General features: G+C 35.3%; 3 protein-coding genes across 7 annotated transcripts in view; 2 read left to right on the top strand and 1 right to left on the bottom strand.

The window, feature by feature from the left end:
- The window catches only part of Ten-a (Teneurin-a transmembrane protein), a 495412-nt gene that overhangs the window by 40737 nt on the left and 429122 nt on the right, over positions 1-25553 (top strand). The window lies entirely within an intron of this gene.
- The window catches only part of LOC105142938 (potassium/sodium hyperpolarization-activated cyclic nucleotide-gated channel 2), a 280821-nt gene that overhangs the window by 62026 nt on the left and 193242 nt on the right, over positions 1-25553 (bottom strand). The gene's annotated exons all lie outside the window — the stretch shown is intronic.
- On the top strand, positions 21480-24961 carry LOC105142939 (esterase FE4). Its single transcript, XM_011050857.2, has 9 exons — positions 21480-21699; positions 21853-22141; positions 22714-22899; positions 22996-23198; positions 23337-23505; positions 23584-23750; positions 23851-23995; positions 24132-24264; positions 24613-24961. The coding sequence occupies exons 1-9, from the start codon at positions 21508-21510 to the stop codon at positions 24773-24775; spliced, it is 1647 nt and encodes a 548-aa protein (XP_011049159.1). The 5' UTR covers positions 21480-21507; the 3' UTR covers positions 24776-24961.

The following is a 25553-nucleotide window of genomic DNA, read 5'->3' as shown; positions in this document are numbered from 1 at the left end:
TTTGTCAAATAATAAAATGCAATATATGTTGAATTTACATCAAGGAAAAATAAATTTATTGAAGATAGTTGAAAAACCATCGATTTAGTTACTCGGGTTAGACAAAAGCAAATTGATTCACACGCAATACTATAGCCATATATTTCGTCAATTTTTTTTAAAATGTATGCAGAATCCAATATTTTCGGATTACAAGTTTAAAGTAACGAAATAAAAAACTTATGAAAGGCAGTTCATTCTTTCGACGATTTGCTGTATGGTAGAAATTATATACGAACATTTTTATTCGGAGTTCTATATAGAGAAAATGCATTCAGTGCTATATCAATGGAACTGTATTTTTAGTATATTTGTAAGATGAGTGACAGTATTTGAAGTCTTTAGTGTGAAAGCGTCAAACATGCTCGAAAAATCTTCTGAATTTTATTCAATTTATAATTCGCACATGTATGATAATTATAATCACATGTGTGATAATTATATATCAACAAAAATAATTTTATATAACTTGAAATGTATCCATGACAAATGTGAAATGTGACTTTTATTCTCAACGTTTACTTTTATAATAATAGTGAGAGACATGATTAATTAGTATTCAAGAATTTATTGACATAGAATATATTGAGATAAAAAATATGCGATCAAAATTGACGAAATAATATATCACTTAATGGTTCTAAATACAAATCGTGGAAGTGTGCCGGATAGGAAATTTTGCTATTTGAGAGCAGAATCGAATCTGCAAAGGAAAGAAATTCTTCTTTACGCTCCATTATAATATATATTCGGACGTAGGAAAGGAAACGTATGTCCTCCCTTGGGCTCCGCGAAAATTGTACTCGGATCTTGGGGCGGAAACGCACGACATTTGCATCTTCCTCCGTTCCGTATTGGTATTGCTCATGAATATAGACAGATATGATCCTATGTTTGAATGCTGTGGTATGGGAAAGCTCGTGGCCGAAGCCAATTGAGCCTTTTGAGCTGAAAGCCGATATGTCCAGCGGCTAGCAGAGAAGCTTGGGTTAGCAAAGAGACGAATTATTGAAAAGATTACTATAACGAGCGCTCTGAAAATATAAAAGAAACGTTTATCTTATCTTATTTTAGCACATTTTTTAAAGAGATGTCATATTTTGTATTTAATACAACTGTTAAAAATTAGTACTAATAGTATTAATACTTATATTTTTTATCTATCTAAATTCCTCAAGTAAAGGAATCTTTCATTACTGTCTGCTGTATCATCATAAATTCTCCTAATGATAACGATTAACTTACTGCATAGGTACATCATGCAATGCGATTTATAGGGTCTCAGAAAATTGAAAGAAGCATTTTAATCCAAATAAGCGAAAAGGATAGTCAATTAAAATAGATATGTATGCATATCAGTGCCTATTAATATTTTTGCATGAATCTTACAATTTTCGATTCAAGAAGCATTTTATTTGCAAATAATAACGAAGCTTATTTTAATATCGTCTCCTCAATATAGACATCATTATTAATGTGAACGGAGAAATTCTCTGTCTCTCAGTTGTCTTTTGTGCTAAGAATTAATTTATTCGACGAACAAATCGCGCCTGTATTGGAGGAGTTGCTCTCGACACTTAGCAATTATATGCACGTATTCGACATTGGTAACGTACAATGGGGGCATGAAGGGAATGAGGACGCCACCGAATATTAGGAAAACGCGACCGCCATTTCACGTAATTCCATTTGAGATGCTCGAGGTGACGGAGACGCTTGAATGCATACGAGGGCGTAGGGTGCAAGGAACAGTGACAAGAAGTGCCGGAGGTGAAGTGAGCAAGTGCAACCTGGGGACACACCGTCTGCAGCCCGCGGAAGAGAACCTAATTGTAACAAATAGTACCTTTATCTGCGGCTGCCGCATCACGAACTTTCGTTACGACACTACGGTTTAGTATCTCCTTTAGTTCTATCGCTCAACGTTGTTTTCCAAATCCCGTAATACATTTAATTTAATAGATAAAAACCAAAAAAGTAATCTTTAAATATTAGCTTTAATGTAACTCTTATTAATGAGTATACTCATACGCGTTACTGGGATGCGTGGAGTCATCGTGAAATAAATCGCGTTGCTGCAAATGTTTCTGCTTTTTGCAACGGAATATTTTATTTCGGATCATAAAATAAACATGCTCAGCATTTTAAAATAAACACGGAATGACGTTTTGAAGCACTGTAAATTTATTCTAAAATGACATTTTAAGTACCGGATGTCATATTTTTTTCGCATAATGAGTATCTTTATAGGGATTCAAATCCGCATTTTGTTAGTTTAATAATATTGCACCAACGCGTGATCAACGTGTGTACTCTCTATTTTATCTCTCGTATATATCTGGATTATTTCGTAACTTACGTTATAAGCAAGACCGATACAAAGCTTACAACGAAGACTTTCAACATCAGCTCTCTCGACGTTTTCCTCGACCACTGTGCCTCGAGCCAAGACTTTGATTTAACTTTCATTTACCTCGAGGTTCCTCGTGGAAAATATAATTATAATGTTTTAAAGCAGAGGGACTCTCGTGTGGCCTTAGTAGTTTCCAAAATTAACGTGCTCCTTTGTCGAGACGCTTAAACGTTGTATTACGTTATTTAATCACACAAAAAAATAGCGTTGTTTAATAAACCTCTGAATTTACTATGCACAATTTCGATTGTCATCGCTAATAAATTTTCATAAATACAGACTTTAAGACTTCAAGTCTATACTTATTAAGTTCGCTAAATGAAATATTGTATTGTAATATTGTGACTAAAATGCTCTGCAGCACTATAATATTACTTTACGTAAAATTAATAACGCTTCGAGGACTAGGGAAGTTTTACGGTAGAACAAACACCGCACCTTCTGCCGCAATTTCGTAGACAGCATCGCGATACCATACTCACGAACGTGTGTCTTGGCGTGCACAGGTCGCCTTACTTCGGTAAATATGTAACAAAGATATGCTTCCCCAAAGTTAGCAAATATTACGCGATCGACAATCGGTGACTTTTTAAGCCAATGCGACGAGAGAACTAAAACTTCTGCAACTTCTCGGAGCATGCTGCCCGTCTTACTCTCTCCTTTATTACGTCCCCTCGGATGAATACCAGATGCGGTTAGAACTTTCAGGTAGTGCACGAAGCGACTTCAAGACTATAATTGCTTTGTTCGATCTAACTTTCGTTTCCTGCCAACAGAAGAGCTAGACTGGCTTTTACACTTTCATGCGCTATAAATGCGTTTCCGATTACACTATCTAATGGATTATTATTGTCAATTTTCTTTCGCACAAAATTTATTAAAAGCCAAATAAAATCACTTAGTGTGTTTTAATTGATTTAGTTTCTACGGCAGAGTAGAGTAAAATATTTGAAAGCCGCAAAGCAATAAGTTATAATTTATATATACGACAGAAATGATCTCTTTCTTTCTTTCTTTTTCATGAGATTTCAGTTTTATAATCTAATAAATTTAAACATATAAAATTTAGAGACAATTTGTTGAGATAAAAATGGTTAGTCGCTGAAACTTATTTTCTGTATTTCGTTCGGTTTTTGCGGGAACCATATATAGAACCATATACGCTCTAACGTATGCATGTATACATTTATTCAGTTTGAAATCAATGCGATGCTTCTACCACGGGCCATTTCGCCGCTCGTCGAAACTTTTCAGACACCGCCGCGTATTTCTAAGCAACTAGCTGCCCCTTATTTATTGCCTAAAAAGTATCTATCGGTATCTATCTCAGCGCCTGGACGACTTTTCATGAAGCTTCTATTATTTAAAAAAAATTTATATATCACGAAAGTAATATTTCCTAAATTACTCTGCTTTAAAAACAAACATTTGTTGTGAAAACATCAAGAATGAAAAACCTTGTAAATGCTATTCATAAAAGAAATAAAACGCAAACAGAAGTCGTTCGAATTTATTCGTTTCTTACCGAGAATCCGTAAGAAAGCTGACTTCTAAATTGGAAGTATACATATACCTTTTGCATATTTTTATATGCGTTGAAATTTGTCTGAGGAAAAGAATGTGGTCTTCTTAATATATAATGTTAAATAAATCTAAATCTATTTACATATATTCACAAACTGTAAATTATATATATTATAAAATTATATTAATTCTATATTCGCCTGCACAAATAAATTAAGACATTTTCAGAAACATTGTCTAAAATATTTATTACTCGTTATTATATAGTTGTACATATTGTATGCAATGCTAATAATAAAAAAGAATTTCTAGAAATGCATAGATTAATTTATATCGGTGACAATTTTATTAGTTTTGGTTCGAATTGCGTTATTATTGAATGAGTGATATCTTATTGGAAATTGAAACGTAATCATATTGTCTCAAACAGCAGCGTGCATAGTTAGTTCTTATGTGATATGAAGAAGAACGGTGACGACAAGAGGGTCGTAACGAGAAACGAAGGGGGACAATGGTTTGACATATCGCACTGTCATCGCCATGGCGCGGCGTTGCTCGGACCTGACCAACCTCAGGGTAGCGTGATCTCCTCTCGTATACTTATCTCCCGTCTACGCTCGATGTCCTCGTTTCTTCATCGGACTTATCACCGCACCGAGTTCAATGAGACCATGATATCCCCAAACGAGAAATATGAACGTTTTCACAAAGACGCGCCGCGTCGTCCACAAGCCCTCCAATGCTACTCGACGATGTTACAACCATCGATCAGCTAGCAAACCTCGATGAAAGCACTGCGGCTCCTTTCGTAGCGTTCGAGTCTTCGTTTTGATATCGCGTGTCAAGTGATGCACTCGTTGCCCTGCACAGCAGTGTTCGCGCAGACTTATTCCGTTGTAATTGAGAATTTAAAAAAATATATGTTGTAGCACAAAAAAATCAAATCGTTCGACTGCACTAATAGATATCAAAAGATGGTAATCCGTTGAGTTAAAAATAACATTTTATTATTTTTAACATCTATGTCGAAATGTAAATCAATCCATTCCTGTGATTAGATACAAAATAAACAATGTCCTCACATGCACTTACAATCAGTAAATAATAAATAAACTAACTTTGAATCAAATTCAATATTATATTCGATATTAAATGTTTTTTTGTTAAATTGTTTAACTCCATCGTTGAACAGCATTAAAAAATGCACAGTGAATAGGAGCAATGGTGGCCTATAGAAGTAATTAAAAATAACTCAAATTGGATATTATGAATGTTGTAGTATAAATAAATACAGTGCTCAGAACACTTAAAAAATTTTACTTTATAATTATATTTTTTTACTAATATATATTTATCATTTTACATTAGTTATGAGATAGAGAAATGTAAAAATAACTTGACTTCAAAACTTCTGAGCACCTGAGCAATATTTTTTTTTCTAGAACAAGGTTTTAAAGAAAATTATGTTTGTACCTGGATTCTGTAACTCTTAATGACAGCGTCGATATCGTGATATTATCGTAGATTTACATTATACATAGTTACAAAAAAATTGCAACAACATAGCAATACCGACACTATTGTTAAGAGTTACAGAATTGGGATAGTGGAATATTATGGTTCCACCTATCATTTAAAGATTAAATATTTTATTATATATAATGTGTTAAAGAAATTATATGAAAACGTTGATATATTTTATTATGAGTAGCTACGTAATTACGTATCAAATCAATATTTCAATGAATTCCCAATAGGTTTGTGATAAATTTTACATTTGCTTAATTGACGTTCTACCGTAGTGAAACGATCTTACAGTCGTAATCATCATTCGACCCCGAAGGACATTCAAAGTGCAAGTTCTGATCGGTCAGGCAATTCCTGAGAACGGTGATACTCTCATGTTTCCGCGTTCGATGAATACGGACACGTCCCAGCTCGATAATATCTGCATCCCCTTGAGATATTAGCATATTATGCGAATAAAGATCGGAGCTTCAGAAGACACAAAAATGTTTGAAACAAGAAGAGGGCGTTCCAGGTTTGCGAGAAAAATTGATTCAAACGCGTATGTAATATCCCACGTTAAAGTTTTTATTGCATCACAGGCTTATTGCGCACGTTGCTTTTCAAAATGGTCGTAGTTCACGCGATATAAATTGCATCGTCGATGGCTTCGCTCTCCGTTCTGGCAAAGTTAGCTCAACCAGGACGAAAAAATATGTATTTGCACGGCCAGGCAGATTGCCGGGAAATGACACCGGATGAATCCGAAAAACAGTTTCGCACGCTAACTCGACACAAGATGATATTTTTCTGTCATACAAGGCAGTTGTGTATGGTTTATTCATTTCTTTCATTATTAAAATCATAAAAAAATATCAGCTTTCGGAATTATTTTAAAGAATATTGAAAATTTTTGTAAGCAATGTAATGTATTACTCGTGTAACGTATTGACCCATATTTTTTTATCACATATTTCACTCATCACGGACAATCTGTTCACTTTATATGACAATATTCATTGTATTATTAAAATTACCTACGAATATGAGAAAAGGTATTATCAGACTTTATATGTTTAACGAGTATGCTTTAATGAATGGCTTTTCATATGATGTGTATATATCAAAATCCACAGGAGCAATAATGCTTCACTTGTGAAATTCAATTTCATTACATTAAATTTATATGTCACCAAAAGTTTTAATAAAGAGCTCGTAAATTTAATATTGGCAAAATTCGTTCATCTGGATCAGTATTGATGAGGGGGTGGGGGGGGGGGGTGCTCGAACGCTGAAAATAAAAGTAATAATCCACATGTGGAGTATATTAGCTAGGTATACACCATACCAAACGATTTTTATGTAACCACTGCTATCCATTTATACGTTGCTATATAGAACAATATAGAGTCTGCTTTGAAAAGTGAATGCAATATTTTACGCATGCCTGCACAAAAATAACCGGCCTGGACACATTTTCCGAGAAACATTTTATTAACAGGACTTCCTCTTTTCACGAATATTTTGTATGTTTCTTTATCAAACAAATAAATTATTTTATTATGCTGGAATGTAGAATTTTACTTTTATGTAAATTTAATAAAAATGTAAAAATAATTAGAATTCTTGATAACTTAGGTTTGACTAATATTTACGATACTGTATAGCTTTAAAATGTATTAATATCTTGCATACAGCTTTTCATTATACTCATTATTCAGCATTGTATACAAGAGAGTATTGTTTAGCACTGCATTCGCTACGAACAACAATGCATGTAATTAAAAACAAACTTTACAATGTACTTAAATACAAAATAAAATTATAATTACCATTTGACGTTTTACACGCTCTCCGCTTTTTCGGAGGAACACTGATTTTCTGTAAAACTTTCCACCGTCCTACTTAGCCACGAAAAAGGAGCTTTACAGTTCTCTGAAGAAGACTTCTCTGTACGCGTTCTGCTAAGATTGGACCGATTCCTAGTAATTTATTTTAATTTTGGCTATATAGAAATACACATATAATAGATCGCACGATCTTTCTTTGAAATGTAACGCTCGGGGAGGATACATGAGGTAAGAATTCGGTGGCGCTTAAACGTAATATATTGCATTTAGTTTTGCATAATGAATACAGTTTCGCTACTGTTTCGATTAATCTCAGGCCCGGCGGGCCCTCGTTCGCCGCAAAGCTGAAACATTCTCTGTTCTCTTGTTTCACGGAAAGTGTTTAAAACGGTTTATCCCATCCTTTGAATGAGGAAATCTTTTCTAAAATTATTCCCCTGCGGATAAGGGTTCGCATAAGCGTTCGCTGTTCCGTGTAGATGCGGCTGAAGCAGGAAAAAAGGTGGACCTTTGTGCGCCGACGGACCCTGTGTGCATCCTGTGGCAATTGGGTCTCCCTATCTAACGGAGAGGATGCATTATTATGAAAACTTTACGCTTCCTGTTTTCGAGACCGGTAAAAGCCATAAGCACTATGATATGCACATTCAATAGGGACCAACGGTAATTGTACAACAGTGTCACGTTTAAACAGGAAATTGAGCAGCCAAATGCCATAATATATTTTAACGCGTCCTAAAAATAACGGATATTTCGATCTATGTATACTATCTATATTCCGTGTAAATAACTGTTTCAAGTTTATTATAAACAAGCAGGATACAACAGTTATCGTGTTATCATTAACACACGGAATTGTGTTAAAAATGTTATACCACGAGACAATAATATACCACGTCGATGCTGTAATTGAAAATTACGGCTTAAACTTGAATATATAATAATTTTGATATTAAAAATAAATCTATAGCTATTCCTTGTTTCTCTTCTTACGGATAGAATCAACTTTGTCAAAAACTTGTGCAATTTCGTAGAGCATATCTTACGCCGGTAGGCAAATTGAATTTAATGTTGCAATTACCTTGGTTAGATGTGGACGTTTCCAACTTGCATTGCCTCGCTAACTACACCAGCAAACTGTCTCATGTCACCGTCTTCAGGATTATTGATTTAAACCCGGACCCGATGGTAAACGCTGTCACGTACAAGCCTGATAGCGTACACACGTGCACATGAAAAGTACGCACACGCGAGAACCATCAGCGTGAAAGACGTACGCGGCAAACAAAATAAGAGAAAAGAATATTCGGGGTGAACAGTGTAAAGAAAACGGAAACTGCGGGGACTCTCGAGAATAGGAGGAATAAAATATTCGCGCGGCAGAGAAAATGGTTCACGGCTCTCGCGGTGTCGAGATAAAGAGACGTTATTGCTTTTTCCGGCAGGCTAATGCGAACGGAAAAATTGTCGCCCGAACGAGGAGACAGGAAGCGAGATCCAGCAAGAATAGGACGTTACCGCGAATTAACGCGCGCTTCTACGTACTTTTCGCCTCGTTAGGGGTGAAACTTAATGAGCTTCACGTGACTGATCAAAAAAAATTTTGTACACGCGCCATTGCGTGCTGGGCTACATTCGCGGATTATATCGCTTATTACGGCATACTATAAATATCTACAAGAATGTAATTAATTAGTTCGGATTTTTATAAAATAATGAATTTCATACATACACGGAAAGAACGGTTTTGCTAAAGTATTTAAAAATTAAGCTAGATGTAGATTAAAAAATAATTTTATTGAAAAAAAAAAAGATATTTGAAAATATTTTATTAAGCCATCAAAATAATTATGTAGGTCGCTCAAATGTGATGACAAATGTTGATGACAAAAAAATTTTGGTATTGTATAGGAATATTGTATCAATAATGTTCGAATAACATAATACATAATTATTTTAATGATATGACAACATTATTTTCGGATCTAACTAAATTTTTAGATACGTCAGCAAAACCATTTTTTGAATAAATGACTTTAAAGTGATAATACCTTTAAAATGCGCGTCGTCGGTACAAAATCATACAAAACTATTGACATTACATAAAGTCGGTTTTTAATTAAATATATATTTTTAATATATATTTACTTCTTTTATTTAATTTCGAACTTGGTTAGAGAAAAACTGAGAATCCTCCGTCGACTAGATATAATCGTCAATTGCGCTCGGAGGAAAGTTAGAGTACGCTGTCTGTTCCAAAGTTAACCTGATGTAAATTAAATTTATCAGCGAAGAAGCGTTTCCGTGTTGCAGACGAGTAAGGATACGGGATCGATCTCTGCGAAAAGTGCACCTCTAACGTCCCGGGAGTTGTACGAATCTGGGAAAGGATTCCGTACATCTCGTAATTACTTACGCGCGAGGCTCTCCATGTTCTTTCGGACTCCGATATCTGTTTGTGGGATTCATCGCGGTTGAAAGTGGGTGATACGATAGTTGATAACAATGTGAAGAGGATGATTCTCAGAGCATTTATTCACACACGACAGCAGGGACAAGATTTATTCATCGAGCAAAGCAATCTTGACCGCTATATATGGTTTGCATATGTCTTCCAATGATATCTCTTTCGTATGGCGTAACAAGAGCGATGAGATTAAATGGCTGGCAATCGATTTCAGTGACTAAAGGCGCTCACGAGTAGATTTTTATTAGATTTCTCCTTGACCTGACGGAACGAGATCTCGAAAGGAGGGTGTGCGCTTCTCCTGAACGAGCGCTTAATCTTCCCCGACGACGAAGCGGCTCAAAATTTCAGCTATGCTTCGCTGTTCGTGATTGATTGGTCAGAAACGTAAGCTCGGCTTAAAGTTTTAATTTTAGAACCGCCTACGGATTCTAAGAGATTCTAAGAGATTTAATACAAAACATTTTTTTCATCCACAAGATGAGGCTGAACTCCTCTGATCAATTCAGCTCATGTAGTTACTTTGTGTTTTCGCTTAAGCTTGCAGTGTTAAAGCTCGTCGTGTGATTTGTTTTTCAATTCGGTATGATCACGATACATACACAAATATGCAGACGCAGCGTGGACGTCGACACGATGATAATTCATTTCGATGTAACTGTGCAACCGCCCTCGGCCGTTTATTTACCACCGGGCGCGTACATAACGTTAGATAGAAGTTCAGCGGCGATGTAACTATAGATCTTTCTGATTACGACGTCGAGGCGGAAAATACGAGGGTATAAAATGGACGTTACTCCCGCAAAAATCAGATAAGGGATAGGTATGGCGACTGCTGCCCTACTTCCTCACGCCGCTTCCTCGCGGATGCATCTTAAATTTATAACGACGAGACGAACAAGACGCTGTCAAATCCACGTGCTCTGACAGGATTTCATCTCGGCGCGTTTCTAGTCGCTTACTATCACTACTTTCCACTCGTCGAGCTCGTGCAAACGAGATGTCTATCTGATAAAAGCATATAACTTACGAGAAAATGATAATATGATGATAATATACTTGTTCTTATTTGTTAAAATGTTTTGAGAGATTTTCTAAAATGTTTCATACACTTTGATTGTAAATATTTAGTTTCTTTTGTTACTCGTTTATTTTATCACGCGTCTTATCTAACTTTACAAAATTACGACTGTATTAAATTTAGCAATACAATTAATAAATCATCGAAGTAAGTTTGTATAAAATAAGTATTTTTTTTTTGTGTATCTTAGTCCTACGAGTAATCCGTACCATTGTGCAGATCAATAGACGATTGCAATATGATATCGTGTACAAGAATCCTGCTACAGACAGAAGCTCAACCTCGCTTGTCCTTTTGTACTTGTGTCACTTTGACACCGCATCACAATTGTCTCTGGTTACTATTGTATGGGACTCCACAATCAAACATAGCATATCGGATGCAAGCAGATAGACGCGACCTAGATTTCAACCTTCCTAGAAATGTGGTTCTCGAAATTATTCTTTGATCAGTTGAATATTTCTTGCAAAATTCTAAGCGAAACGTTCAAAATATAAGTAAATTGACAGTTCTTAAAAGATATAAAATTAAATTGTCCTAATTGTATAGAATATTATATTCCTATTTCTGCTTTTAGAATAACAATAGATTAACACTTATGAAATAAATTATTAATCCACTTTAAATATAATTTTCTCAAAATGACACAGTTTAAATTATCCTGTTTGTTTGAAAGTTGAGACCTCCGTATCGATATTTGAGGATATTCTGTGAAGATATAGTCTCTTGAGAACGCTGGGGTTCTCGATAATTGACTCTGTCTTCAGTCCTCGGGTTCTTTTCCAAGGAACTTAATTTATTTCCCCTACGTGGTACTGCGTATATTTTTCGCGCGTATCCTCATTCACGAATCTCTACGTTGCCAGAGAAAGATATCTCAAGGTACGGATTTCGTTTGTAAATCTGATCCGTTTGTATCATATCCTCGTATTGGACAGCAATTTCATGTTTTCATATCACCGTGCACGAAGTAATATACTTTTTTACTTTTCTTTCTTCGTCTAAAATTTTTTTCGATTTTACGTTTGCAAAAACTGTCATGTATCAAATAAATTATAAATATAAATTATAAATATAAATATATGACATGATTTATTATTCGCCATGAATGAAAATTATACAATAAAATTTGAGATATAATATTGCCAGTACAAGTAATATTATGGAAAGTACACTGTATATATTATAACATAAATATATTGTATTATATGAATTTATTAGTATCATAATATTGGTTATATATATGTAACAATATTAATATATTATACCATGCATATATCACGATATCTTAATAGTTTTGTTTAACAATATTTATACATATAAACTGAAAATATGCAACAAAGCATATTTTACAATTGTATTCTTTATGCGAAAAATAAAATGTTAATTATATATATATTATTATATATTATTATTGTAAAATAAGCAGTTTGCGATTTTTTCAGATTAATGTTATATGCACTTATTCTTTTATTCCTCGAGACATTGAGTCTTATATAAACTCCTTTTCATTTCCTGTAATATTTCTGAGATTCTGGACTGCATTACTTGTTTGCATATCTAGTGAGAAAGACAAAACTGCTCCTTTCTTTCTCTCTTATTACCATAAGTTTTCGTTATTATAAAAAATATTTAACTGTCTTGAAATAATATTTTGTAAGATAGTATGTAAAATAACATTAATTACAAAGTATTACATCGTTGAAAAGTGACACAACTAAAAAATTAGCATCTTTGAGATAGAAAAGAAAATCATCCTAATATATTTATGTTGAAAAACAATACATTTGTCGACTTATAGAGAAAGTTATAACTTTGAGAATATGTTATAACTTTGATAAAGAATGAAATTTTTACACAACCCTATACTGGGGTTGCAGTGTTCGAAATTTGAAAACTTATGACACAGTTTTAAAGAATACATTATAATTGGAAGTATTACATGGAAAGAAAGTTAAGTTATGCATATTCACTAGTCTAATAAAATTTCTTTCGATTTAGAAAGAATTTTAAAAAAGTTATACTGAAAAGTTGCTAATTTTCAGATGACTTTTCCATCAACGCAGCGATATATTATCTAAATCTCCAAAGTATATATGAAATTTGCTGCGCGAACGTTTTGCGAACGTTTAGCGCACGTACAATATTGCTTCCATAAACTTATATCGTCTTTTATTACACGGTTTACAAACTTCACACTGTTTTAAACTTACTTCAAGTTTCTATTCTTTACTTTTTCCTTCTCGCTTCCGCGTCAGTTCTTTCGAAAATGACATGTCGGAGTGGGAATCGATTTATATGATCGATTAAGTAACGCAATTGTGACTACTGAGTTTGAAACTCGCCCCCCATTAGACATCAAGAAACTGCCGAGAAAATCAAGTTAAAAGTTTACAAGTAACAAGCATGAAGCTCCCTCGCGAATTCTTTCTCTTTCTCGAATATACGAGTAAAAATCATGTCGTACGATGATAAAGCGGACTATTCGAGCGAACAGACAACTTGAAATTGAATGCAGCGCCGATCACCTTTTTCGCATCTCTCTTCTCTATTGCACGAACGTTTGCGTTACACGGGTATTATGTTCGGCACATTTCGCGCGTATTATTCGATAGCTAGACAAAACGTTTCCTGTGACAGGGAAGGGCGATACCACTGGGACGGTCTGCATTTACGAGCAAGAAGAATACGGCGCATAAGACATACGATTTTAGACGGTTTTCAGCCACGGAGTATGACGTCTTACAAAATGCAACCACTAAATTACGGTTCTTACGACAGGCTGCGTCGTAAACATTCATATCTCGTTGTTTGACATCGGATACAGGGCGGGGGAGCGCAAACAACTGAGGGGGCTACAATATCTCGATAAAAAAAATGTGCCCCATTACTATGAAATTTTGTGTATAAGCTCCTTCCTTTGTCGATCTCGGCCAGCTCTTTCCGTAAAGAGACGCGACGTCGCCTCGAGCGACGTCAAAAGTTCCGTAATCAGCCGACGGCAATGTTAAAGATTATGACACCTCTCCATACGCGTTTACACTATGTATCAGGTATCAGGTTCTCTGAGTATCTCCAGTTTTTTCGTAATGGTAGACATCCTACCTCTGTGAAAGCCGTATCTTTCATATCGTCGACATACAAATTCAAATGCAGTGTTCCGTTCTAATGTTCTCTGCACATATGAAATCCTGTTGCGATGTTATTACTCCAAATACAAAGCAAAGCAGATATCTGCTGAGGAAGCCGAATGTCAATGAACGATACGATCTTGCCATATCAATGTATTGTTCGTAAGTTGACCTTAAGCCATTAATTTGGATATCTGTGCAGAAAATCATCTTCCGATTAGTTGGTGATGCACTCGATGACATCTAACTGGCTCCGAAAATCGTACATTGTGCCGTTTGATCGGCTAATGTCGGATATATAGACGACGCATGCTGACCGCACGGCAATAAATATCGATAATCGATATTCCACCAGAGGCGATTTGGTTTGGGCCCGCGCAACGCCAGCAAGGTGCACCGCAAGAGCGCAAGAGAAAGAAAAACCGAAAGGGAAATGGAACATGCGAGACTGAGAGCGCGAGAGACGAGATCTTTGACGCCTTCAAAACCAGAAGCGGCACTCTGCTTTGTATTAAAAACCTTACGCTCGAAAGGACGCTTTCAGCCGCACTGACCGACTGTGAATGACGAATTTGTGACCTCCTTCGCAAAAGCAATTATGTTTTATTCCTCTTCCCTCGTCCTCTTTTCACTATCCGGAGAGTAGCAGTATCTAACCCTTCTGGTATCTTTTCGTTCCTTCTTGTTCTCTGTTTCCTATTCGTCACTCTTCCTTTTTTTCTATCTATTCCTCTATCTGTCACTTCTGCAGTCATGAACAGTTGGCTTTTACATTTTCAAGTCTCTCGCACGGAAAATCGCTCTTACATTCAAATCAAAAGACCTGGTCGTGCTGCTAGAAATGCTTTACTCTCATCGCACGGTTAAAGTTTTGCTATGTTCTGTTTCCATTTAATGACCCAACAGATCTTGTTGCTACTTCATTATTAGGGTAACTGTCCCAATTTCTGTGCCTATCCCTAGTGTGCTTTTGTATTTCGAGATTGCTTTTGTATTTTAAGTTATAAAGAAAACTAGCACAAATAAATAAGAAAACATATTTGTTTTTAAGTTAAATTATTAATGCATATGATACCGAAGATAATATTTTATTTTTTGAGTATTAAAGTATTTTAAATATTTTTCGAAAGATATGAGGAATTTATGTGAATTCAGTAATACATATCGCAAGATTTTAAGCTTGTTCCTATTAATATGTCCTATATTGGAGCTGAGAACGTTGTGTTATGAGTGTACTTTGAAATAAATATAATTGAAATAATGATTTCTGTAATATATTATATATATTAACATAAACAATTAGTTTAAATTTATTACCTATTTTAGTAATTATGTTAAAATGAGTCAAATGTAGATAGGCACACAAATTGGGGACAGATTAATAGGGCCATCGCCGTTTAGAAGACTCACTAATAGGGATAAAAACATGTTTTCTATTTTTGTCAAAAGCATTATAAATTAACATTTTTTTAGATTAAAGAAAATTATAAGAAAAAAAATTAGAATATTATAAGAAAAAGAAGTAATTGAAAAATCGATATTGATTGCAAGTAGATAAAATTAAAGCCACAATGTTTAATAATTAATTTAGTAATAAGCAAATTGACTAAAAGGCACATTAATAGGGACAGTTACTATGTTGTTTTTAGTAAGTTCTATGGGCAATGGCATAAATTTGTTTTTCACATTTTGTCTAATGTAACATCAGTATTTTTTTTTAACTAAATATAGGATAAAGTAATACAATTTCGAGTGTGGTAAAATTCAGTACAAAATAAAATTTAAATCCAATTTGTGAAATTCAAGTTTGGTAATCCTTTCATTATGTGAAGGATACTGAAAGATTTTTCAAGCAAGACAAAATCAAGCTTGAACTTCAAAAATTGGATTCATTGTATTTTCTTCATTCAGAATTGTACCATGTACAAAATTGTACCACTTATCCTATCTTTCTTTATAAAGTAATTACGCAAAATTGCACATATCGATCGATTTTATCGTAGCATCCGCTGCTATTGCAAGCAGAATTGCAAATGTGATTGGTCAGTTTTAGTTAAAGCAACAGAGCGATGCACACAGCGTATCGCCCTTGATGCCAAGGTCTTTGTACCAAAGGGCTGGCGAAAAATGTTCGAATGATAACGGAACATATGACATAAAAGCACACAAATAAATATCGTATTTTAAAAGACGATTTCTAAAAAATATAAATATCTGTCGGACAGATCCATAACTGTGTTTTAATCGGTAGATTGACAAATTTTCTATCTTTTATTTTGAACGAAAAACGGGTATTTGTTCGATGACTTTGATAAAACTAGGATAAAGATTTATTTTAAATTCTCTGTACGCTGAATAACTAGTAAAAAGAAATATAAATTTTAGTATTTAGCTTGAAGAGATGTTATGCGAGACGTTGAACTTGTTATTGTTATCAAAGATCAAAGAAACGTTGTATACACACACACACACACACACACACACACACACACACACACACACACACACACACACACACACACACACACACACATACCGAGAGAAAGGGTTTTGTTAACAAGCCACCAGTGCTTTTAACAAATGATTATGAATATGTGACAATAAATTGTTATGATTGCTGCTAATCTGTTATATTATTAGTAATAAAAGCAAACTATACAGAACTTATCTTTTGGATAGACTTTATGTGCTAACAATATTGATTATTTTGATTATTTGTTACATTGACGAATAATGAGAAATGATTTGCAATAGTAACTCGACAGTTTTTTTTATTAAATTATTTTTTATTATTTTATTATTTTATTAAAAATTTTTTATTATTATATAACATTTTTTTTATTATTTTATTAAAAATCACATTTGTTGTTCCGTGATTTGCTCCTATAACAAAGTCAACAAATTTCTCTCAGTGCATATTTTCTTCTTTGCTAAAATCGAGATGGATAAAAGAATAACTTGTACTCGGATAATTGCTTCCTAATGGCCGCGAATATGATATCTCACTCTTCTTTCCCTTACGCTTTGTTCCCTATCTGTCTCGATCTTCGCTCCGATATTACAAACTGTTTGATATTAATCCGACGATTTAACGACGATATTATATTGCATAATCCAACATGTATTTACATCGCATGCTATGGAAAATTGCTTTTATATCACGCTCGTCGTATAATTCAACAATCTGCATAAGCAAGAATCTCTTAGTCTTATATTTTGTTTTAATAATTATTCTACACTCACACACAACGGGCAATACGATATGCGGCATCAATATGCGAAAAGATTTTAATTCCAGTTAGTCCGCGACTTCTGACTTTTAAAATTTATACGCTGTATATCGCGTTGCATTTTGTTGCGAGCAGTTTATGTTTTAATAGGATTCCCGCGCGACGAAACTACATTTTCCAATTCGCATACCATGCGAGTCTCGACTAGGGGTGGTAGGTAAAAGGGTTCGCGCGTGAAACTTAATAAATTAATTCCGTAAACATGGAGAATCGCATTGCGCCGGCTATTCCGTGCGTGCATCATGAACACGTGCACGCATCTGCGGCGATGCAATACGTGCTCGCGGCTTTGGCGATGCAAGTCCGGCGGAAAATATCAGTGTATACAGCATTCTGCTCTCTCTCTCTCTCTCTCTCTCTCTTCGCTTCACGTGATATATTTACTTAATAAACGTTCCGAACGGCAGGAAAATTTAAATTAAATTTATTCAGTGAAAACAGCGTGTAGGTGCGAGGGCGGCCACAGCATTGTTTGCGAGCGAACGAAATGCGTAGAGCCGGATGACAGTGTGCGAGAGCAAGTGAATTGGGGGTTGGAGGTGACCAGAAAGGATGGACAAATGGACACAGAGAAAGAGAGGGCACAGTTAAAGTAGCGGATGGCTAGAGCGAAACAGATAGAGGCGAATAGAAAAGCAGACACAAAAGGAGTGTAGAGATAGAATGTGGAAGGAAATAGGGCGACGAAAGAGCTACGAAGGTACAGGACTGTTAAAATGAAGTGAAAAGCTCGAGAGGGATGTGGGGGGTGGCGCGTCTGAGTGACGGCGAGCCGTTGATTCGGCTGCGGGTGGAAAAAAAAAAACGTGAAAATATGCTCTCGGCACGCTTTTCGTACAACGGAAATGTGTCAAATTCGCGCGTGCTCCGTCTGCCGTGCACGTTCGAGTTCAGCTGAGCCGTCGCGTCGCGTCGCGTCGCGTCGCATCGCGTCGGGGAGGATCGGTGATGATGGCGCGCACTGCGACAAAGGGTACGGGTAACGACAAAAAAAAATATTCGGTCGCGTTTCATTTCGTTCGTGCACCAGGCGTTTACTGCCTGGTCGCCTGACCGTGTTGTTTTCGTATTATCCGAAATTCTTCCGGTGTCAATGGCCCGTAATTCGAGCAAACAACGACCAGCTAAACGGCTCACGACTGTGGTCTGTTCATAAATTCGTGCGGGTCTCTTTTATCACCGTCGGGATACGTTTCGCAAACTGCGCTACTGTGTAACGCACGATTGAGCATTCGGCCGCCTGCATTTCACGTACGGTGGTGAGAAATTTTATTGTGTTTTCCACAAGTTCCACAAGTGTTTGTTCGATTACTTGCGTGTGGAATGCTCTAAATGAAGTTACAAAAGTATTACGACGAAATCCTTTTTGCATTTCTTGTATATATCCCGTGGAATTTATTAAGAGCCAACAACGCACTTTTTGAAGTGGCGCCAACAATAAGAAAGAGGATTTACTGTTGTTACATAAGTTTTTATCTTGTTATACATAAAAAAAATAAAGTAGAAGTATATCTTAAGTTTTGGATGACTCGAGGTGGATGCTGATGTTAACGTTCGCTTCAAATTGCCGCATTTTCACACATCGTTTGTTTCTTGAAAATTAGCATGTTGATTAAAATTCGACTTGAAAGTCGCTTTGAAACACGAAACTGGGCTGTAAGTTTCTCGGGTAGAAAACGCGTAGGAGCGAGAGCCGTCGATGCCGGGGCGTGGACAAAGTGGTCATATTTCGCACAAGTGTCCCATGTCTACCCTTTTGTCTTTTCCCTAGCGGCAACCGTTGAAAGCAGCTTGCTGTAAGCGGATATTCTATTTAGGAAAAAAAGTTGGAAGCGCGCTTGTTCCTTGCCGTTGTATAAAACTGCTTATCGACCGGCTTGTCCTCCTTTACTGCATAGATCCACTTCGTTTGAATATGCAAACTAATTTATTTCTATACCCTCTTTTCTCGGATCAGGCAATATATAAATACGATCTTGTAAAGTACTTTATTTAGCGGAAGAAGTGTACCGAAATCGCTAAAGGGGATAGCGGATTGTTTGCGACGTGAATCGAGTGTGTACCTATCGGCTGCTTAGCATAAATTCGGTCTGATTGCGACGCCGCATTTATGAGGCGAGGGCAATGTCGTTTTCAACAGAATCATTGCCGCTGGCGAAGAAACTTCTCCATGGAAAATCACGTTGAAGTTTGAAAAATTCGATGGCACGCTCGAAACAGACTGAAGCTCACTCGGGGGAACGCTGGGTGGACGGCTGCAATTGCTCACGGAACGTATCTTCCTTCTCCCGAGCACGGCGAACAGATTGTCAGAAACCGTCGGATCGTTCGTTAAAGCGAAAAATCACGTGCACGAGATTTACTTCGATTTCATATTTTTTCTATTGCATCGTCTGTCGGCGCCGTTTCCAAATGTTGATTTATCGCGAAATAAACTTTGCTACTCATAACTAAACATCAGAAAATAAATATTTATTTTACTGAATTTTTGAGAGATAAAGAAGCGCTTTTTCTATTTTCAGATCACTGACAAAAATAAGGCAATATTTTTTAATTGATATATATCTGTCGCGACGAATTTTAATTATGTAATCATAAATTTGCACAATAATAAAATTTTAAATATTATAAATATTGAACGAATTCAAAGAAATTCTCCTTTAATTCAACCGTAATTACCGCATAACTCGTGAAGTTCGCATCAAGTACATGGTCTTAATCATTAAGGCATACCATTCAAATTCATTCTATTTAGTTTGTGCAGCTGTGCTCACCTCATTTCTTCTCTTTACATCTGTTTTTCTATTTGCTCGATGTAAAAGTAAATTATAGAAATTTATTCCGAGTGTATTTTATGCATTTTACCTCAAAATTCTACTTGAAATTTTTTCAAAGCAATAAGTTACGATTTTTTAATATATTCGCCCATAATGTGATTACGCGATGCTGATCAATAAAAAATCGAATTAACTGTTTAAAATGAGGTAACCAGACACAATATGGATATGTGTTCAAAACGTTCTATACATATATGTTTGTAGATAATTAATTCAACAATAGTTCGTACAGATTATTCGTTTGATTTCATTAGTTTATTGTTCAATTTGTTCATTCTATTATCGTCAGTAAAGCAAAACGCAGAATGTCATAGTCGCGATGTAATATTTCGTAGATATGTAATTATTTCCTATAACTATGGTTATTAATTTCAGTAGTTTATGGTATTGTAGTCTGTATTCATTTACAGCACTATATATTTAGTTTATATTTTTGTCACGTTTCGTCTATAATTAAAAAAGGACACTCTTTGCAGAACCAATATAGTCAATCAGGCATATTATATACACATTGATTATAACGTTTTTTTTTATATTTTTTAAATTCCAGATCATGGAATCTAATTCACTTAATTTGTAAAAATAAGTAGGTGAGTAGACAAGTCCAATGTTTAAAAAATTCTTTTTGAATGTGAACTAATTCTCAATTTTGAACTTAGCAAAAAAATAAAAAAAAATCACAAAGCTTAGTAAAGCATATAGAGTCCGATTATCTTAATTAAAGTTATTTTTATTATTCCATTGTATTATTAAAAATTTTGTTTTATTGTTAAGTGCTTTTATTGTAAAGTCATTTTCTAAGAATATTCTATGTTAATTCATCAGATATTTTCTATAAAGAGTTTTTGAATAAAAATTTTATATAAACTTTGCTTTTATATTTATTTTCGGATCTATTATAATAAGCAGAGGCAGAAATCTCATGAAAAGTTTCGATTTTAATACTATACAATCTGTATCGCATCTGCGCATATTGCAGGAGATAACAATAAAGAGCAATTTATCTCTTTTATCTATGGTTCTTGAAAAGCCATGTAGTCTGTATGATGTACTTTATTGCGGATTACAATAAATTTCAGGAAGCACATTATGAACCTCTAATGAAGGTTATGTATCGAGGCTAAAGATAAACTGAGGAAATCCGACCTAACAATTCTACCTGAAAACCCGATGTTGCACGGTTATAGTTGACACGCGAGATTATGGAGGCATCTCGTAAATTGCTCTACGGGTAACCTGTTCGCGCTATTATATTCCCTGAGTAGTAATTGCGTAAATATAGTCCATTATAACCTGCTCTTTTGATCGTCAACGTGTTTTCTAAAGCTATAAAAGATGGACAATGACGTGATCTTTCCGCAGTGTTAAAATGTGGTTTAACAAGTTCGTGTTATGTGCGTTTGTGGTCGCATGGACCAAAGCCGAACAAGATGTTCAATTAGAAATTCCTCAGGGATTTCTAAAGGGCCTAAAGACTAGTACTGTAATGCAGAACAGGGTATACTACAGCTTTAAAGGGATACCCTATGCAAAGCCCAATGTTGGTCTTAATAAATTTCAGGTAAGTTGATTGCCAGATATATGTATATAATATATTTGCACGTATATATATATATATTTTTAATAGACTATTTCTACTATTTAAAATACGTATTTAAATCGTAAAATTAAGAGAAATAAATTAATATTTCAAACTTCAATTCTTATCTTTGAGATGCCGGAGCCAGCAGAATCTTGGGAAGGCACGTACGATGGGACCTATCATCGTTCGTCTTGTCCTTTCTTTTGTACGATACAACAAGATATAGTTGGCGAGGAAGATTGTCTTTTTCTTAACGTTTACACTCCGGTATTGGATAAAGATGCTTGTAAAGCTGTTATGGTATGGTTTCATGGCGGTAATTTCAATCATGGCATGGGCGATGATATATTCTATGGTCCTGACTTTTTAATCGAGCAAGATGTTGTTCTTGTGACGCTTAATTATAGATTAGGTGCAATTGGTAAGTAAATAATACATCTCTCTTCTCCCTCTTCTCTCTTCAATCATGTTTTTCATGAGACTCTGAGAAAAAGAACTGTTCAAATAATTCCTAAAATCATTAAAAACTTATGGCATATTTATGGAAAGAAAAAATTTGCTCTAGTATTTAAAAATTTAATTACACTCTTAAATTCATAGTATTAAATTATAGTTGGATTTTATTTACCAAGTGCATATACGAATGTTGTTTACTATGAAACCAACTAAACATGGATTGATTTATATTTTGACACATATGTGGAAGTCAAAAATAACAAAATGTCATTTAACTCAAAGAACTGTCATTGCTCTTTGATATTTAAAAATGCAGATTTAAAAATAATTTTGTTGGACCGTCAAAATATAATAATTATATAGGACGCTCAAACTATTTACTAGAAAGTACAAACTTTTTGCATCACGATTGAGTTTCCAATATAATTTTGATGGTTCAACCAAATTATTTTTAGATCTGTATCTAGCTAAATTTTTAGATAATTTTCCAAAATCGTTCTTTTTGTATATAATTACTATACTATTATTGGATCATAGGATTTTTAAATACTGGCGATGAAAATGCGCCCGGTAATGCTGGTCTAAAGGACCAGGTAATGGCGTTGAAATGGGTCAAGGACAACATACATTACTTCGGTGGTTGTCCCAACCGAGTTACGATCTTTGGCGAAGATGCAGGCGCAAGTTCCGTCCAGTTTCACATGATGTCTCCTATGTCCGACGGTGAGATGTGCGATTATTTGATTACTTGACTGAAATAAACTTTTGCCGCTTTCACGTCAGTATGAAATATATACAAGACGATTTCTCGTGCCACAGGTTTATTCAATAAAGTTATCTTGCAAAGTGGAAGCGCAGTAAATACATGGGCGATATCTTACGATGCCAGAGATGTAGCCTTCAAATTGGGCGAGAAGCTCGACATTGAGACTACCGATTCTGCTGAGCTAGTTGCTAGACTCGCAGAATTTTCTCCGAAAGAATTAATTGCGGCCAGTGATGATTTATCGTTCCTTAAACAAGTACGTTAATTGAATGTATTATTTCCTTGTTGCACGCACGAGAGATAGCAATACAAATTACGCTAAGTGAAGTTTACGGTACACTTATCCGAAGTTACGTTAACGAGTATTGAGCGGGAATAATCATTTCGATTACAGAGCGCCATGAACGGTCGTATCGAAGCGTTTATTCCATCGGTGGAAGCTGACATAGGACAAGAGATATTTCTGCCGGCCGATCCCTGGACGCTTTTGAAATCCGGAAAAATTGCCGACGTGCCCGTTATGGCCGGATTTACGGCCGACGAGTCTTCCTTCTATGTGCAGAGTAATCACCGATACGATATTACGCGGAAGTTACACGCTCGGCGTCATGTAAACGATATGAAAACATTTGTTTTTCCAGTGATGCTCGGTAATATCGACCAGATAAATGAGCACTTCGAAAACTTCCTGCCGAACGACTTGAATATAACCGATGCTGGGCAGAAGAACCAACTAGGTGAAAGCTTGAAAAGCTACTACTTTGGGGATAAATTGATCTCCACGGAAACCACGAAAGAGTTCATGATGGTGAGTACTTAACGTTAATATCGTCCCGCTATCGCGAAACTTCGTGTAAGCAGCGCATAAGTTTAACGATGTGCATATTAAAGTTGTTTGTGCATTTTAGATGTTGGACGACGTCATGTTTGACGCAGGAATCGCGCTCAGTTTAGAGGTATTAAGTTCCCGAATTTCGTCTCCAATTTACGAGTACATATTCTCTTACGAAGCTCCGTTTGGTATGATAAAATCTTTAGTCCAAGTAGAGGACGGTGAGTTACGAGTTATGAATTTCCGTAGGAAATTCGCTCTGTATTATGTAGTCATTGTATAGCAAAATAGGAAAAAAGTGATGTTATATTTTAATAAACTGCACTTATGTACACAATTTTTATCTCGTTCAACTAGGCGCTGCCCATGGTGATGATTTGACTTATGAATTCTATTCGGACGCGTTGAAAAATGTACCACAACCAGATTCCCCCGCGCAGAAGATGGTGCGCATTTATACCACGTTGTTGGCGAACTTTGCAAAAGATGGGTATGTTCATAGTTCTTCGCAGAAAGAACGATTTTGCTGAAGTGTTTACATACACATTTGATTAAATACAGATCTGAAAATAATTTTATTGAACTGTCAAAATAATCATGGAGAACGCTCGAACTAGTTACTTAAAGTTAAAATTTTTGGTAGCATTATTCATCATGTATTACGTATCATGTTTGAGTTTTCTATTACTTGATGATTACTTGATGATTCAACTTCAAATTTTCAGATCTGTATCTATAGTTAAATTTTTAGATAAATTTTTAGCAAAATCATTCTTAACGTGTTGATTATTAAATTAATAGCAAATACGAAACGGGAAAGCAATTGTGATGTTTTCAGAAATCCTACATCAAATATGAATGAATATGTGAATGTAAATTGGGAGCCCAGAGGTACAGAAGATAACTATATGAATATTAATCAAGAGTTAAAAATGGAGAAAGGCTTACTACATGATAGAATTGATTTCTGGAAGGACTTATACAAACTTATTCTTGGCTAACAAAAAGAATACATAGAACGTTATGAATGCGATATAAATATACTGGTCACTTGGAATTTTATAGTAAATGGTAACATATATTTATTCTAAAGTGACCTGACGAATATGTACAATATACATTATATTATATAAAGATCGCAAATGTGTGTATAAAAATAAAGTTTAGCACTGAAGGTATTAATAAGAGCCATGATGCTTTATTTCGAGAAAAGGGAGGCGAAAAGCAAGGTGATCGATAAAGTTTGTGTTGAATTATAAAACATCCAATTAGAGTTGGCAATTACATTTTCTAACTAATATCAATTACCGTTGATGTGTATAGCTGGTTATATCAATAAAATTTCGACTCACGGTCTATTTTATATTACGCATTTACGTACTTTGTCGTAGCTATGTTTTGTGGTAAGTGCGAAACCGTTGAAAGAGAAACATCGACTCCATATCTGAAACAGCGAAATTGTTGCGGGAAGGAATGTTGATGCAACTCGGGTAAACTCTTAGCAGTTGGTTACTGTGGTTGAGATTGGCAATTTGTTGTAACCTGCTGCCTCTATCTCTCTCTCTCTCTCTCTCTCTCTCTCTCTCTCTCTCTCTCTCTCTCTCTCTGTTCTTCTCTCTCTTTCTTATACGCTCGTATCTTTCCTCGCGGCGATCGAGATATATCTGGTAGCATGGTTAGTCACGCACGCACGATCTCGCACGCGTTACTGTTACGCGCATAGCGATCCGCTAACTGATGTATCGGATGAAAGGAAAATTTATGCCTTGTCAGAGCGTT

The sequence above is a fragment of the Acromyrmex echinatior genome, chromosome 8 (assembly GCF_024713525.1).
Source record: "Acromyrmex echinatior isolate Ae372 chromosome 8, ASM2471352v2, whole genome shotgun sequence".
Taxonomy (NCBI): Eukaryota; Metazoa; Arthropoda; class Insecta; order Hymenoptera; family Formicidae; genus Acromyrmex; species Acromyrmex echinatior.
Note: the sequence above shows the minus strand (reverse complement) of the source record. Positions and strands in the feature narration are given on the sequence as shown.

Bases quoted from the DNA above. Each gene is read 5' to 3' on its own strand.
- LOC105142939 (XM_011050857.2), top strand. From the start codon at position 21,508: ATGTGGTTTAACAAGTTCGTGTTATGTGCGTTTGTGGTCGCATGGACC. The intron at 21,700-21,852 runs GTAAGTTGATTG...CTTATCTTTGAG, and splicing joins TTGGTCTTAATAAATTTCAG to ATGCCGGAGCCAGCAGAATC. The intron at 23,506-23,583 runs GTAATCACCGAT...TTGTTTTTCCAG, and splicing joins GTCTTCCTTCTATGTGCAGA to TGATGCTCGGTAATATCGAC.